General features: G+C 43.0%; 1 protein-coding gene across 1 annotated transcript in view; it reads left to right on the plus strand.

Annotated features, from left to right (window-relative positions):
* The first annotated feature begins 368 nt into the window (after positions 1–368).
* PGBD5 (piggyBac transposable element derived 5) overlaps positions 369–16,730 on the plus strand; it is a 32,934-nt gene continuing 16,572 nt past the window's right edge. Inside the window, exons 1-2 of the mRNA XM_010023525.1 lie at positions 369–791; positions 9,219–9,353. Coding sequence (XP_010021827.1) covers positions 378–791; positions 9,219–9,353 — 549 coding nt within the window. The 5' untranslated portion in view covers positions 369–377. The remainder of the gene's footprint in view (positions 792–9,218; positions 9,354–16,730) is intronic.

A 16,730-nucleotide genomic window follows, 5' to 3' on the forward strand; every position in this document is an offset into this window, starting at 1 on the left:
CCAGAACAGCTGCTGAGGGTAAGAGGTACAGATGGTGTGTAAGTGGGAAAATTAAATGCATGCTACCTCATAGACCTGTGTGCTACAAACTGAGTGTGCAGAGCAGAGGAAGAAACTGTTCAGAGTGTGTTGTATTTGTATCATATAGGAGGAAAGCAGAGAATAAAGGGGGGGGCGGGGGAATTTCCTGATGAGATCTGTCAGACAGTGGGTACACTTTCAAAGGAATTAGCTGACATGTTATCACTTTGGCCTTGTTCTTCTGCTTTAGGAAAGTTAATCCTGCTTTAAATTGCTGGTGTTGGACATGGTGCTGGGGATGATCAGGAGTGAGCTTACCTTCCCTTCTCGCTTTTGTCCTAGGTCCAACGCGAAAAATGCCCCTAACTGCCAGTGCCATGGACTTTTTTCAACTCTTTGTCCCTGACAATGTACTAAAGAATATGGTGGTCCAAACTAACATGTATGCCAAGAAGTACCAGGAGAGGTTTGGTAGTGACGATGCCTGGATAGATGTCACCTTGACAGAAATGAAAGCCTTCTTAGGCTACATGATATCAACCAGCATCCACCACTGTGAGTCTGTTCTCAGCATCTGGAGCAGCGGCTTCTACAGCAACAAGAGCATTGCACTTATCATGACACAAACACGGTTTGAGAAGATCCTGAAGTACTTCCACATTGTGGCCTTCCGCTCGAGCCAGACAACGCATGGCCTCTACAAAATCCAGCCTTTTCTGGACTCTCTGCAGAGTGGCTTTGACTCCGCTTTTAGACCTTCGCAAGCCCAGGTGAGAGTTAACCTATAGGCAGGGAACTTCTAACCTACGTGCTCTAGGTTGTCTTGCTATGCCTGAAAGTTCAGAGCTCAGCTACCTGAAGAAAGAGGTGGGGCTTCACAGTGTGAAGCCATGCTGTAGTGCCTCCATGAAACATGAGAGAAAGCAAGACTGTCCTACATGAGTACTCAGGTACCTGGCATGTTTCAGAAGGGATGATGCACTCTGAGCTGGGGCTGTTTGCTTTGGTGGTCTGAACAAGCCAGGTCACTTCTCAGGTGAGGTTGGCACCACTAGGTTTTGCTATCCTGAGAATGGGAAATTGCAGGCTGCTCCTCTGAGGGAGAGTGGAAAGGGCAGAGCTGGTGCAGCTGGGCTGGAGGGAAAGCCTGTCACTGCTCCTGCTAGAGGCTGAGGGTTGGATGCAGGAGCTGAGTTTGCTAGCAGTGAGCAGCCCTGACCTTAGCAGTCAGTGCCTGTGGTATGGTCCAGCAGCGCAGCCTTCCCTGCACGACAGAGCGAAGGGAAAATAAGCAGGGGGGCAAGTGCCTTTGCTCGCTGCAGTTGTCAGCTGCCCTCAGCAGCACTGCCTGTGCCTTGTGTCATTTCTGATTTTTCATGGTGGGTGATGCTCCTATGGAAAAACTGACTGATGCACTTGCAACCAAAGTGCGAGGGAACTGGAAATACTTCTAGACTACCAGGAATAAAAGCAAACAGGAGTCCAGGGAATTTTCATTTCCAAGTCCAATTAGGGCTAAAGAAGAATGCCATTCTGTAGGGAGACTGCTACTCAGACTGGGCAGATAATGTAAGGAACTAAATACAGAAACTTATGTAGCTGGTCGTTGTCTGACTACAGGTGTACAGTTGATCAATTTTTTTATTTTTGAAATGCAAATAAATACTTTCCTAATATTCATCATACAAAATTTAAACTTTGTTCCAGTATAAACGATCTCCTTTTGGAGCTGTTGATACTGGTTACATTCAGAAGTCTGGAAAGAAAAAAAGAATAAGCATGAAATACATTACTGCTTGAAATAATTTTTCCACCAACTCTGTTACCAGAATATAAAGATTTCACTTAGACATTTGGAAAGGGTGTTGTGTCCATCATCCTCTTTTTATTTCTGCTTCCCCTCTGGAGCATCATATTTTTGCCTGCTGCACAAAATTAGTAAAGATGCATCACATCCATTGAAGTGTGCCTAAAATAAATTGGGAGCAATTGCCATTTTTTTCTATTTCATAGAAAATAACAATCGTATCTGTATAATTGAGGACAACACAGTTGTCTAAAAAGCTGTTAGGGTAGAGAAGGAGGGAGGGGGCAGTGTTCTTACAAAGCCATGCCAGCAAGGTGTATTTCCATCAAGACAAAACGGGCAGTGAGAGACACAATATTGTTGGGACTGAGCTCTCATTAAGATGAAATCTAATCCTTATGGCCACTGTCTTCAATGGGCAGAAAATAAAGGCTTCAGAAATGTGATCACTGTGTCTAATGTAAATGCTTATAATGGTGTGCTGTGGGACATGCTGTGAGTGCAAATCCATTAAAGGATAAAATTTGATTTGCATGTATATCCTTTCTCCCTTCCTCCCTCCTGAGCAAGGTTTGAGAACTGAATTGACAAAATCGTAGCATCCTTTTGCAGTGGCCAGACGTCTAAATCTCCACAAGCAAAATGCATGCTTGTGTTGAGCTTGGTAAGCTGATGCTACTTTAAATAAAAAAAAATAAAAGGAGGGGAAAGAGGTAGTGACAGCCAATTCTCTTCCCCTTCTACTTCTCTGTTCCCTTGTCAGTGTTCACATCAGTGATTCCTATACAGCACATTTCAGTGGTACTGAGAGGAACAAAAAGCACTAAAATGCAGCTTCAAAAATAACTGTGAGAAAGAAAAAGGTTTTGAATCTGTTGTTAAAAATACTTTAGTATAGCACCAGTAGTCTACTGGGGGATGTTCCAGGCCTAATATCCTCTTGGGTGCCATCAGGCAGGGCTGCACGCTGCTTGTCTCAAGAGGCGTGGACCCCATCTGCTCAAAACAGCAGGAAAGACCTCTCCCTGGAAATCGTCTTGAGTGCAGATTAGTGGACTGCAGTGAACATCAAACCCAAAATGTCAGGCCCAGTGAGAAATAGTTAAAAATAATAACCCAGTTACACAGAAACGAGGGGAAAAGACAAGGAAAAGACCCATTCAGAGGAGCCTTTGGATGTACTGCCTCTGAAAGCGTTTTGGGAAGAGGGGCCCAGGTTTCTGTAATCAGTGATACCTAGAATCCCAAGTTCAAAATGTATTTGTTTCTTAAGGTACACCTGTATCTGAAACGTGAGACTTGTGGTATCTGGGTGGCTTGTGCCTGAGCTGTGATCTATACTCAAGCTTTAGGCTAACATCTTGTAAGTGGCATCAAGCAGAGGAATAGCTTGGGCTCTTTGCTGTTGAATGCAGCAAGGCTGCTTGGCTTGTAGGTAGACTTGTTACTGATTTTCCTCCTCTGGCAGCGTGGACTCACAGAGCGTGGGTTAGGAAAATGCCATGTTTAAATTGCCCTTATGGACGGAGCAGACAGTCTGCATCCAGCAGGTAATGCAATATCTGCCTTCGCATTTATTTCTTCTGTAGAGTCTATCTTTTCTTTTTGGAGAGCTAGAAAAGATTCAAGTGGCATTTCTGTTAGAAAGTATTTAGAGGTTGGTTTTTTTTTTCATTTGTAACCCCCAGTCCTAAAAAAAAAAAATTACATGTGAAAATGACACCATAGCTTCTATGAAAGGAAACAGAGAGAGAGAATAATGCCAATATACCAAAACAAAGAAAACAATCTAGTGAATTATAATTACTTTGCTAAATATACTGAGCAAACAAAAGGAAATAATTATTCTCCAGCTTGTGAAGGTATTGAAAGCCCAGAACATTATAATTGTATATCGGCAGCACTCGCTTCAATTTGCAAAGTAAAAAAAAAATGTCCTGACCTAGATTGGGTAGAAATGACAGGAATATTCTCTGCATCCTGTCCCTCCCTGACATCTGTATAAATTACTCCTGCCTCTATCTGAGCAACAAGATGTGGAGTTTTGGGTCTGTACCTGGAATTGGTGTTGTCTCTTTGCTGCTTAGCTTTGTAGATGTGTTACTGTGTACAACTGAAAGCCTGGAGACAGGGAGGAGGCGCTGCCTGAGCTCAGGAGTTATACTGCAACAGATTCAAGGGTACTCACCTGCCAAGGGTATACACTCAATTCCAGAAACCAGAGGAGCTTAGGAAAATAACATCACTGCTCAAATATCCTTCTGTGCCTGCTGAGTATTTATATGCTTGTCAGCAGGATGTGACTAGACAAGATTGCTGTCTCTGACTGTCCCTGACTGGTGTGGGAGAAGTCAGGAGCACAAATCCGGGAACTTTCCTCTTCATTCTCCTTCCAAAGTACCTTCTCTTTGGCATCTTAGAACCAAACAGTTCTACATCTGCCCACGAAACATCAGCTGGGAACAGTTGGCTTAAGTCCTTACCTCAGGCAGGCATGAACTCCCTGCCAAAAAGGGAGACGTAACTCCAACTTCTTGCTCCAAGGGCATGGTGCTAAAGTTTGGCCGGTTACTAAGGGCTGGTTTGTGTTTTACTCTCAGTGGTATCAGTACAGCTCAGCGGTTTCATCACAGTTCTTCCAAACCAACTCACATCATTAGGCAGCAGCTTGTCTGAAAACATAATGGTACAAAACCAGGCTGATCAACTCATAGCTCTTTTGTGTCCTCATGATTAAATGTGATTTGGTATTGGGCATTTCTGAATTAGAAGACCTTGCTTAGGACTATATCTCAGTTTTCTTGTTTTCAAAATGATTCTTTGTGAGTAAGGGTGTTGGTCCAAACCAGGACTGTTCCATCTTAGGGCTTCTGTGAGTGTAATACAAATACGTAAGTATTCAGAGGATGTCAGCCAAGTAAAAGACATGGAGCAAGACAGAAGAGCAATAAGAATATTGTATAGCCAGGTAAATTGCTGATGTCCTGCAGCTTTTGGCCAGTTGATCCTCTGGTGAAGCCAGATTTTAGGGAGAGTTTGACAGCAGAAGATGATGAACCTTTATGGCTATTTTTAAATTGCCTAATGGTAGTCGAGTGCTGTAAGAACTGATTTTTTTCTTTTTTCTTTAAAGACAGTCGATTAAAGACTGAACAAATGGGCAGAGGAGCATGAAATCATGGCTCCATCAGAGGTGGTAGTAAACCTTTGAATGACGGTAAAAAGGATCAGTGATACGAGGATAGGCCAAACAGGACTTTGAAAGTGAAGAGAAAGAATGTATCTGACATATTTGAGAAGAAGAGCTATCAGAGAAACCAAGAAAAGTGATGTGGCCAGTGTGATGGACAAGGAGAATAGCTTTCCAGCTAGTCGATCTGTAGAGCAAGGTTGCTTTATGTTGAGGGCAGAAGGAAAACTGCTGGAGGAATGCTGTGGGCTTGGATGGAACCATGACTGGGTGAGTGGGTTGTTACTCTAAAATGAGTAACATTTTGGAGCTGTTACTCAGAAAGCATGAAAAATGCAGGCACTGCTGGTTCAGAAGACATGGAGGTAAAGACTAACATGCAGATTTACTGGCCAGTGAGATCTGCAGCAGGAGAGGGATGTCTGCAGTGACCAAAAAAGGAGATAGTATGGGGTTATCTTAAGGAGAGGGACATGATCTCAAATGCAGCATAATAAAATCAGAACTGACAGATAGATATGCAAGCAGAGATGTCAGATACTAGCAGAGAATTTAGTTTACACAGGGGGAGCTTTGGAGCAAAGAGGCAGAAGCACAAGCTACTCTTGCAGAAGCAATGGCTGAATCTGTGCATACAGGTGCAGTTACCCAGGGAACTCTGTTTGCAGCTGGATGGTACCCACCAAAAGCCAGACACAAAGCAAGCTGATGCAGTTTCTCCAGGAGACAGGCTGAACATACAGCCTGTGTTGGGGATGGCCATGGAGCTAAGGGAAGACATGCTATCTTAAAGACATCTTGGTTCATTACCTAAGTAAATGGAGCCCAGGAAGTCCAAATGCAAAAGAGTTACTGGCTCTGGGCTTTGTCTACAAACTTATTTGGGCTGTGGTGAGACCAGGATGGGTGGAATTGTGGAGTGGAAAGAGCACTGGAGATGATCTAAAATGCAGAAAGGCACTCCTGACAGTGGTTAGCTGTTTTGTTCAGTGAATGAAAGATGTTGTGGGATGGAGCTGGAATCCTATCTTGGAGTCTTGCCTCTCCAACACTTAGAATGCATGTACATATTAAGGGGAAAACAAAGAGTGAAAGCTTGGCAAGAAGATCTAGCGTGGATGAAGATGGCTATAAGGAAGAGAGAGAAAAAACCTCATAAAACCAGTGGCATAGCTGTGGGGAATGAAGCAGCTAGACGAGGAGCTGCTTAGATCTGAACAAAACTGGGGATTTGAGAGAAGAAAATGGGGATAATTCTATGAAGAAATCTGCAAGATATCTTGCATCAAAGGAAGTGAAAATAAGAGAGGAGGGCTTGGGAAATGAGTCAAAGATGGTGAAGAGGCAGCAAGGAATACGTGTAGGAGTCAATTAAGTGTGAAAGTAGATTTTTATCAAGGAAGATGAGAAGCAGGGAACAATATGCCATGGGGGCAGTAAGCTCACTCCTGGAAAAGCAGGTATTGCAGTGACAGCAAGAATGGGGAATGGGGAAGGAGCAAATAACATTTTGCATGGTGATTTGGCAAAGAGATGGATTTGAGGTTACACGAAGAGCAAGGAGACTGAGAATAGAGGAAGGTGAACAAGCTAATAGGAATGGCCAGTGGCAACAAGGCTAACTCTTGTTATAAGAAAACCATGTCAATTCCAGAAGCAACAAAATGCCCCATTTGAAAATGAGATGGGGATCAACTGTTCTAGCAGGAGGCACAACCAATCCAGTACCTTGCTTTGCAAAGTCCTTTAGTTGTTGAAGCAGTGATTGCACATGGAGGGCGTGACAACACTTCACCCTCTCTGGAGAAAGCAACAGCAAGCTCTAGGGTTTTCATTTCAGTTTCCCTGCTTGTCCACATTTCCCCTTTGCAGCAACAGCAAATCTTGCCCTGCTCTGTTTCTGGTTTTGTTCCCTCTTCTCAGCAGTTCAGTAGGGATTTCAGTGGAGCATTAGTCATCCTACAGAGAAATGGGAATGACTTAAACATTTGGGATAGTGTAAAGGTGGGGAAGCTCTGGGTTCTCGGGGAAGACAGGGATGAGCATGGGCAGGGAGAAGAGGAAGATGGGGAGATGTTTTCAGAATTCAGATTTGCTTTCTAAATTTAAGGCTGACAGGCCTTACTGTGTCTTAGAAGGCAGAAAACAGGATGCAGTAGAGCTGCTGTGAGGAAAGCTGATGCTGTGGTGCAGAGGAGGGAGCTAAGCTAATGACAGAGAGTAAAAAATGTCCTCAAGTGATGCTTGTACAGCCTTTTCTTTCTGTTGCTCTCCGTCTTACAGCAGGGATTTTATAACAGTTGAACCACATCACTCAGTGGGATCTGGCAGGTAGGAGGGCTTTTCCAGAAGCTGAGGAATTCTTAATGGTGTGTCCAACCCCGTCCCAAGGTCTTCCCCTCTGCACCGAAGAGACAGAAGGGCAAAAGTGAATGAGGGCGTGTTTAATATTTGCAAAACACTGTCAGAATTCCCTGAGGTGAAAGTGTGAAATGCCCCAGGTGGTTTTCAGAGAAGAAGAGAGGTTTTGTGCGGACCTTGAGAGAGGAAGAGGATTTGGCTCCAGTGGGGAAACAGGGCAGCTGCAGCCTTAAGAACAAATAGCTTTGTGTGCAGTTCTCCTTGCTTGCATCTGCATTTTGGTGTATAATTTGAACATTTCACAAGAGTGCTTTCAGATGGTCTTGTGAATGTTTTATGAGTTGTTAAGAACTGGAGTGCGTATAAATGAAAGTGTGCAGCCGCTACTGCATGGGGAGGGCACGGGTGCCTATTTTGGGCTTGACAGAGTGATGTTCAACAAGCATCTTGTATTCAGGAGGCCAGCAGCTGCTCATCACTGGTGCTTAACTGCTTATCCACCACATCTCCTACGAGCATCACTCCCAGGCTTAATGCAGCTTTGTTCTCATTTCTGCCATGAGCTGCATGCAGATGTGCACAGAAGTGGCACACATGCAGGAGTGGAAAGGCTTGGTCTGAGTGTGCGAGCCTTTGCATTGTAGATACCTGTATCTGAGTCTAGATTCTGGGGTTATGTCACTGGGAAAGAATGGGCTCCTTTAGATCATAACCTGTCTTACTTACTTTACATGTCTTTAAAAGAGTATGGGTTCTGGCCTACTGGCACTGCTTTCGCCTTGACTAGTAGGAGGTGAGCCTGCAGTGGCTTGCTCTGATGTAGGTGTTGGTGTCTGAATTCAGTTAGCATTCATTAGCCGAGATCTTTCAACAGCTCCCAAGCATTTTTAATCTCACAAGTGACTTGGTAAACAACTCACGGGGATGTATACGTTATGCACAGCTGCCTGTGAGCTGCAAGTAGGTAACAGTGCTGTTCTATAGGTGGGTCCTATAGTGTAAAACTCAACGACTTTGCTACAGAATTAATGGAGAGAAACGTTACAAAACAGCTATAGGAACAGGGAACCACTTATATCATCTGGATGCAGAATGCAGAAATTGCTTCACTTTCACAGATTTTCATTACTTGGTCCAGCCTGCCTTATCTTTTTCTATTCCTGCCACTGGCCCTTTATCTTTCTGTCTCTTTTTCTCAAAGTTTTCAGCTCCTGAGGCAAGGGAGGCTTTCCTGAAGCTGCTGCCACCAGGAAAAAAAGTTTTCTGTATCTTTAGCACTTCCTTAAGTGGCAGCAGAAAACACCTTTTTCTTCCTTAATTTCTCTCCCTCTGCTGTTTATGTTTCTTTTCTGTAACCAAGGAGTGTACCTTACAAAGTATTGTAGGGGATGTTTGGGTGGAAGAGGTTCTTCCAGACAAGATGAAGCTGATGCTGAAGCTTGGGGAAGGATGCTCCTAATATTCTCCACATCCCATCCCATCCCCTGCCTCATTTTGGAGGGATATTGAACTGTAGCTGATAGTGACAGGTAGAGGCCACATTTTGGAAGGATGTCAAACTGCAGCTGCTAGTGAGAAGTGAGTGCCATGCCTTGCAGTGTTTGTAAACCGCATGTAGAGCAGCCATCCACGATGGACTGTGCTTGACCAGGCTTTGTTTTTTGTTGGATGGTAGCATTGAACAAAAGTGGGTTTGCTCCTTTCTATGAGACGATGCACACAAGCGCAATGCAAGGATTGTATTTCCTTGGAAGAATTTGAAGCACCATTTTTATTTTTTCAGCAATCATACATCCATCTGTTTCTCCCTCTCCCCTTTCCCCTTTCTTGCCAATTCAGGTACTGCATGAACCCCTGATTGATGAAGATCCTGTCTTCATTGCCACTTGCACGGAGAGGGAGCTGCGCAAGAGGAAAAAGAGGAAATTCAGTCTCTGGGTTCGGCAATGCTCATCCACTGGTTTCATCTGCCAGGTGGGTTTTACCTCTTCAGATGTCTTGATTCAGTTCCATCAGACCCTTCAAATATATTGCAGGACCAAAGGTAACAGTCACTTCTCTTCATTGCCTTGTGGGGGGCTACAATCTGAATGCAGCAGGCCTCTGACTCCCACAGACACTAGATACAACGGATGGTGATGACAAGTTCCTGATGCTGTTTGCTGTATGATTTAACTGAGGGTGCCTGTCTCTAATACTGTCCATCTGGCTGCCAGCCCAAAGCTAATTAAATTGAAATAGAGTTAAAAGGTCTGTCTGTACATCCTAAGTTTATTTAAATGTCTAGGTACTGTGACTTCTGTCATTTTTAATGAGTCAGCTTCTCAAAGGCTGCATCTGTGATAGCCAGTGGTATCCAATAGTTTGAATCACTGTGGTGTCATGATGTCCCTTTTTCTGTGAGAAACATATTAGTGGGATTTCCTGTTGCATCTCTTTTCACACCTCTACTTCTCTACCAACGAAATAAAATCTGATGTGGCTTCAAGGTGAGATATGAGCGTGAGTGGGAGACATGTTAAAGGGTTTATTTAGTGTTATAGAACACTGGGGACAACTTTTCGAATTCTCAGGTTCCCCAGTTGCTGATGTGTTTTGAGAGATCTTGAAAAATCTGTCAATTTATTTTGATGCCTAGAGGTGAGGGTGCACTTTTTTTTAATTTCTTTTTCCCAAGAGCTTCTATGAAAACACGGTGCCCTGCATGTTCCAGAGCAGCACTTCGAAGGGGCAGACAGGACATGCATACTGCCTGCTCAGGCTGAATGCATGTTAAAACTGCAGGGCCTGTGGATTTGCTGCTGTTGAACATTTGTTCACAGTAGAATTCGATCTGTGAATCACTATGACTGCTTGAGTAGCTATGTGAGAAAAGAGGCTTGCTGGGAACAGGGGTTTCCATTTTCAGCAATGCTGTTCACTCCAAGAAGAAAACTGGGATCATACATCTTCCATCCTGGTTTTAAAGCTGTTGTTTTGTCCGATACAAATAGATCCACCTTGTGAAACATCCTTCGGAGTTTCTGCTCTCAAGCCTTTTGGAAAGTCATTTGCTACACAGAGGCAGTGTCCTTAACCTCCAAGGTGAACTCCACCAGTCCCACATGCATCTTATTACTGAAGTGTAAAATGTGTAGTGAGCACAAAGTTTGGTGATCTCTCTTGCCATGTTCCCCCCAACCAACTTCCACCAAACTAATAAGTCGTCAGACATGCCAGAGTTTTCAGATTCTGAGTTATCATTACGTTGCACGTCCCATCCTGTCCACTGAGAGAGTAAATTAATGGAATGTCAGTTAAATAGAATAGATGCTCAGTGCCATCCTAATCCTCCTGCTCCCTTAATGAATTAGATACTCATGCTTCACTTGCATCCAGATGACATGCAGGACCATCTTACCAGCCACCTTCTATTTTCATTCCATGACTTGGCTGTAATTATCATCATCATGCTAAAATGATTGGATGAGGGGGACCTTAGGGAAGGGTGACAAAGAATATACAGGAGCATGAATGTTCATGCTAAAATGGAAAAAGACTAGTCTGGTGAGGATGGGGATCTTCTACTATGGTATACTTAAAATGCTATGTTCCTTTATGCATCACACGAAGGTCTTGCAGAATCCAAAGCACATATTTGTTGGTTGGTTTATTTACTGTATTAAAACAGAGATTGTTTCATTTCCCTGTCTTTAACATATAGAGAGAATTGATCTAACTAAAAAGAAAATCCAGTGTTTTCTCCCTTCACATGTACACCTTCTTCTCCATCTCTTGTGAAACTGCCATCACGAAGGAAAGACTTATTGCCTAATAATTAATGACTGACTGGTCTATCACCTATCTACTGTCAGAAAAATTTTACAGCACCTGCTTGGAAATATGTAGAAATCCTGCAGTATTGTCTGGATGAATTCCCTCCCTCGTTGTTTCCCCATGGTGACATCAAGATCATTTTATTCTGAATAAAATAGGACTATAAATCAGGCTAATTCAGTTTCACCTATCCTTGATGCTGGACATCAAGTGGCAGTACCTGCTGCTGTAGAAGAGGGCTTAGAAAGTTCAGGTTGCAGGGCCACAGATGTCCCTCTCTGCTCCATCTTCTCTTTGCTTCCCTTGTTTCCTTCCAATATATTTCTCTACATGTGTGTTACCACTGAGATACTTTTCAAACCATATTTTAATATCTCGATTATAGTTAAAATGATCTCAGTAGCTTAGAAGTGTTTCTTTCTTAGAGTATTTGCTAAGTCATCCTATTTAAATCAAAACTCTGTTTGTGTCAGTTTTTATTTCTCTCAAAAAGTCTGGAAGACTTGCAAGATATATTAATAAATATGATTGGTAGGACTCTTTCATTTTAGATACAGCAATAGAGCTCGTTAAAACTCTGCTGAGAGTTCCCAACTATCTAATCGGGACTAGTTATTTTGTAGGGACACATTATGTTCTCTTTCCTTTTCTTGTGTGGCTCATAAGGAATGAACATGGTCATGAGTAACATGGACATGAGTAACTGTTACTAAATGATGCCTGGTCCTTGCATAACTCCTCCTGCACAAGAAGGTTTTCTGGTCATTTTGCAGAAGGAGAAGGAAGAGAAGGAAGCTGGTGCCATGCACTGAACCTCACGGGGAGTCAGACAGGATGACCTATTCCCATAGCGCTTCATCCTGAACCCCAGACTCATGGCACAAACATAACCCTAAAGACAGGCCTTGATCCAAAAAACCATCAATCAACAAAATGGAAGGCAGTAAGTGGATAGTTGAGAGCACTGGAAAAGGGATGGTCAGGCAATATTAATCATGATAGTCAGTAATAGAATTGCCTCATCAACCTAATTATTCACTTAAAAACTGGAATGATACGGTGGAGAAGAGATGACTTTATAGATGTGTGTATCCTTTTCTATTCCTTTGGATGAAATTTGTTCTCTGAGGCTATTCTGGACATTCTTCCTTTCCCACACCCTGTCCCTGCCCCCAGCTATATGGGCTCTGCACTTGCAGAACGTTCACTGGAAGAAAGTTCTTGCAACAATACATTTCATTTTCACTAATAACACTGTGAAATGTGTTGCTCAGAGTTATGAGGTCCTTTAGATCCTTATGCTAGGACTGAATGTGAGTTCCCACTTTCCACTGCTTACCCTTAAAAAGTGATGAGTTGGAACAGATTAAGAAAAAGAATTGTGTCTCTGCAGCTTGCATCTTTGCACATTACTGGATGATGGTATTTAAAGAGTGCAACCTGGATCAGGGTGGCTCCTGCGTAAGAAGGTAAAAAATGACTCTCTCTGAAAAACAGCAGACTCAGTGAAGGCAGATGTCTGAGGTTGTTCCACAGATCAGTGGCAGAGGTCTCAGCTGCATAAAAATAACCCCAAACAATGTAAACATCATACTTTTATAGTGAATACTGTAGTTCATTCTTGATTTCAAACAGAGTGCAGTCAGCTCGAATACTTCATAACCCTGTTGATTTTTACAGAGTAAGAACTTAATTCCAAAATTAAAGGAAGCTTAGATGATCCTCCAAAGAATTTATAATTTCACAACACACCACATAAGTGCATTAAGTCACTGGGAAAGGGAGGGGTAAATAAGCCTGGAATTAGTTTTGTTTTCAAGGTCAGAGTTGCAAGAGAGTTAGCCATCTGTGCGTTTGTTTAATAAAGCAGCTCAGAAATGTTGGTGTTTCAGCCTGTGTAAGTTCAGTTTAGAGATTAGTCTGAGCCCTTGGGCTTCTTTGAACAGTGCCCTGATAATTTCTCTGTTGATGGAACAGTTGCATCTGGAATGCACAGATGTACAGGCTGCTTTGAGTAGGTTCTCAAGGTCAGGCTTTGGCTGGGAGGAGATCCCAGGAAATATGATCACCTTTTTTTTCCAGTTACTGGTAGCTGGAAAATCCTATCTGCTTTCTTCTTCTGGTTCCCACCAGTCTCTCTGGCATTCTAGTGCATGTAGTTCTGTATTGTCAGCATCTGAGAATCTCAGATCTCAATTAAAAGTCAATTATCCTCTTGCTCACTGGTATTAAGTGGGAAAGTAGTTTTGCAGATGTGTGTAATAGGCCAGCCTCATTCATTTCTATAGAGTTTACAATCTTACCATGTTTCTAGATGGATGGGAAACCCAAACATCTAAATGTGACCTAATGCAAAGATCTCTCCCAGAGTTTACACACAGTCCTAGTGTCTTATTTTCAGGTAGGAATGAAATTCATTTTTTAATTCCTGTCTGTGGTGCTTGGAGTTTCTGATGATAAAACTACCTGTGTAGCTGTGTCCTTTCTGCAGCTGCTCTCACTCAGTGCAACTCTGCTGGGGAAAGGAGGCTAAAAGCACCAGAGCCTCCTCTCTTCCTCACCTAATAGTTTTGCCATAGGAATACCCATCACAGATCCCATCCTTTTGTGCCTGGATACTGTGGGTGGAACAAAAAGGCAACCCCTGCTCTAGCAAAGCAGCATTAAGAGGAAGCAGTACCAATGCATGGATTAGCAATTGTGTTGTGGGTTGCATCCTCTCTAAGAAAGGTATTGAAGAGCTGGAAGAAGCTACAGAGAGAAATTTGTGTTGATCGTTGGTCCACCATGCAGGTAAGATGTTGAAGTGCCCTCAGTGATAAAGAAATCATATGGAAGAGGAATATCATGGGAAGGAAAAAGAAGAGCTTTATTTTAAGTCATACTGGCTTGGCACTGTCAACTCTACCAGCATCTTTCTGCCAGTCTCCCAAAGATCTGGTTAGAAACTTTGAAGAAAATGTGCAGACAAAACAGACATTTGCTAATCCTCTGCACGAAGATGTTAGCTGGATCTGTATGTTAATGCATATTGAAATAATATAAAATAGGAGGCAGAGGGAGAAGAAAGCTTTGTAGGGAACCCCAAGAACTAGCTGGGAACAGATGGGGAAAGCTGCATGTCCTTTGTATGCTATTTTCACAGTAGCCTTCAGTAGGAAGAGAATGAAAAGAGGCTCAAACAAATGGACAGATCTGGTCTCGGTAAGGACACCATCAGTGGTGCCAGCAGCTGCTGAGAAAGAGCTAGACCTAAGAGCTGACTGGGAAGAGGGCATTAAGGAAGGTGGAAATATAAACAGCAGCAGGTTTGGGGTGAGACTGGAGAGGAGATTCTCTCAACAGTGTTGATAATGGCAATAATTAGAGATGAGGTTTAGGATGAGAGGGGAAGACGGAGTGAGGCAGGATCTAGACAGCACCGCTAGCAATGAGCAGTTGAGTCAATGAGGCTGTGAAGCCTATAGAGAAATGAAACTATTTTTTTGATAGCTATTTAGGATCCAAAAAGTATGGCAGTACCTTTCTTTGTTCTCTTGCTTTTCTAATTGTGTCATTGAAAAACTTGGTTTCTGTTTTTTGGTTGTTTAGAGTCTGCCTTTTGTGAGATATTTTGGACAATGTAGCTTTCAAGAATCTTCCTCCTGTTTATTACTACTCCCACCCTTTTTTTCCTTCCAAATGTCATCTATTTCATCTGAGAATTGTACCCTGGGGTGCTTCAATTATGTATGAATGTAGAGTATTTGGGATGTTCTATTCACAAGTGCTTTCAATTTGCCATCTGAGCTTTGAATATGAGCAGAATTGCCAATATTTTAGCTTCTAGGGCACTCTTAAATGTGCAGTCAAGATGCAGCTTTTGTTCCTAAGTGCTCAGTTTTTTACTCAGTTTCTCACAAGACCTTCTGAACCTTTCACATGAATTTTCCATAGAGTAGATTGCCAGCACAGAGCAAAAATTGTAGCATGGGTTAGGTCTACTCTGAGACATTTCTTTCTCTGGTAGCATTCTCTCCAGCAGTCTGCCTCTGTAGCCAAACATGCATGGTTTGAGATTCTGAATGACGGGTGATTGACTTACCTCTGATCTGTCAACATGTGAAATCTACTCAGAAATGTGATCTCTTTTCTGAGTGCCTCTTTCAAGAACAGTTTTGCCCTCTTTTTCTTGATTTGGAATCACTCAGCACAGTTTTCACCCATACTCTGTCACTCAGGCATTCAAAGATATTGACTGATACCTACTTTTGAGTTTGTGATAGGAAGGGGCAGAAGCAGCTGTATGTGGAAGGACTGATGAGCCAGAGACTGTGAAGGTCTTTGCTTACTGTCAGGCTTTTAAAGGGAAGAGACTGTTGTGATGCTGCACGGAGGCTGAAGGTAGAAGAGAAGAGGGCTTGAGGGACGAGATAAATGATGTGAGAAGAGGGAGCTGTACCAGGATGAAAACATGTTGGATTGTAAGTATCTGATGCAGTAGGGCTGCTGTAGAAAGAGATGGCAGAATTCAATGTGTAGCTGTTCTGATAAGAAACAAATAATTGAGGGATGACTAGAGAAAGCTCCATGTGTGTACCAGTACTGCTGAATAAAGAGCTTCAACTTCTAGTTGCCTCCTAAGACAGATAAGGTCACATCTGTACAAGTTACTCATTTGGTGCTGTAGATCAAATGGACCAGTAGCCACTAGAAAAAGACACACACTAAAAGTGATCTCTACCGATACTTGGGAAGCATTGCTTTGACTGTCACCCACAGAAGCAGAGGATGTTGCTGCCAGCATCTCCATCTGTTGTCCAGCAACAGTTGTCAGGCCTGTATTTCTGATGTCGTTTTGCTGTTGGAGCACATGAAAAGGGCACAAAGCTCTAACGCTGTCACAGGGCAAACCAGAAGCTCTGGTGAATGGTTTAACAAACATTTTCAGAGAGCAGCATCTGACTGTGCCTGTGAAAGTCTTGCAGCCAATTTCTGGCAGTTCTGTGCTTTATCTGCAGACTGCTAACTGTTAAATACCGCTTCTAATGCATTGCAGAGTGGGTGGGGAATGGTGTGGGCTTCAGTAGGCAGGATCTTACTCATTTAAGGTAGAATGAAATATGCTGGGTAAGAGGATGGGGAGAGGGAAAATAAAGACCATATGGGATCCCAGGCACTTGCAAGGATATTTGAAGCTATGCCTTTGCTAGTTTTCTGTACCCAACCACTGTTTCACAGCAGCCTTTATGCCTTCCAACATTATGCTGCTGTCACCCATCTTCCAATAGAGCTGAGCATGATAAAGCTTTTAATGATGCTTCTCCAAAACAAGAAAAGTGGTGTGAAGAACAAAGGCTGTGCTTGGATAGGCAAGGAAATGGCCAAGGAGAAGAAAGGGAGATATATTTAACATTGGAGGAGGAAGGGAGGTTCAGCAGTGGGTATGGATGTTTGAGTGAAGGGCACTGGGGAGGTGAAGAAAGCAAAAGGGAATGAGGATCACAAGGTGACCATTACAAAGAACCCTTGAAATAGAGGAGCGCAGAGGAAGGG

Source organism: Nestor notabilis, unplaced genomic scaffold (assembly GCF_000696875.1).
Source record: "Nestor notabilis isolate BGI_N333 unplaced genomic scaffold, ASM69687v1 scaffold2391, whole genome shotgun sequence".
Taxonomy (NCBI): Eukaryota; Metazoa; Chordata; class Aves; order Psittaciformes; family Psittacidae; genus Nestor; species Nestor notabilis.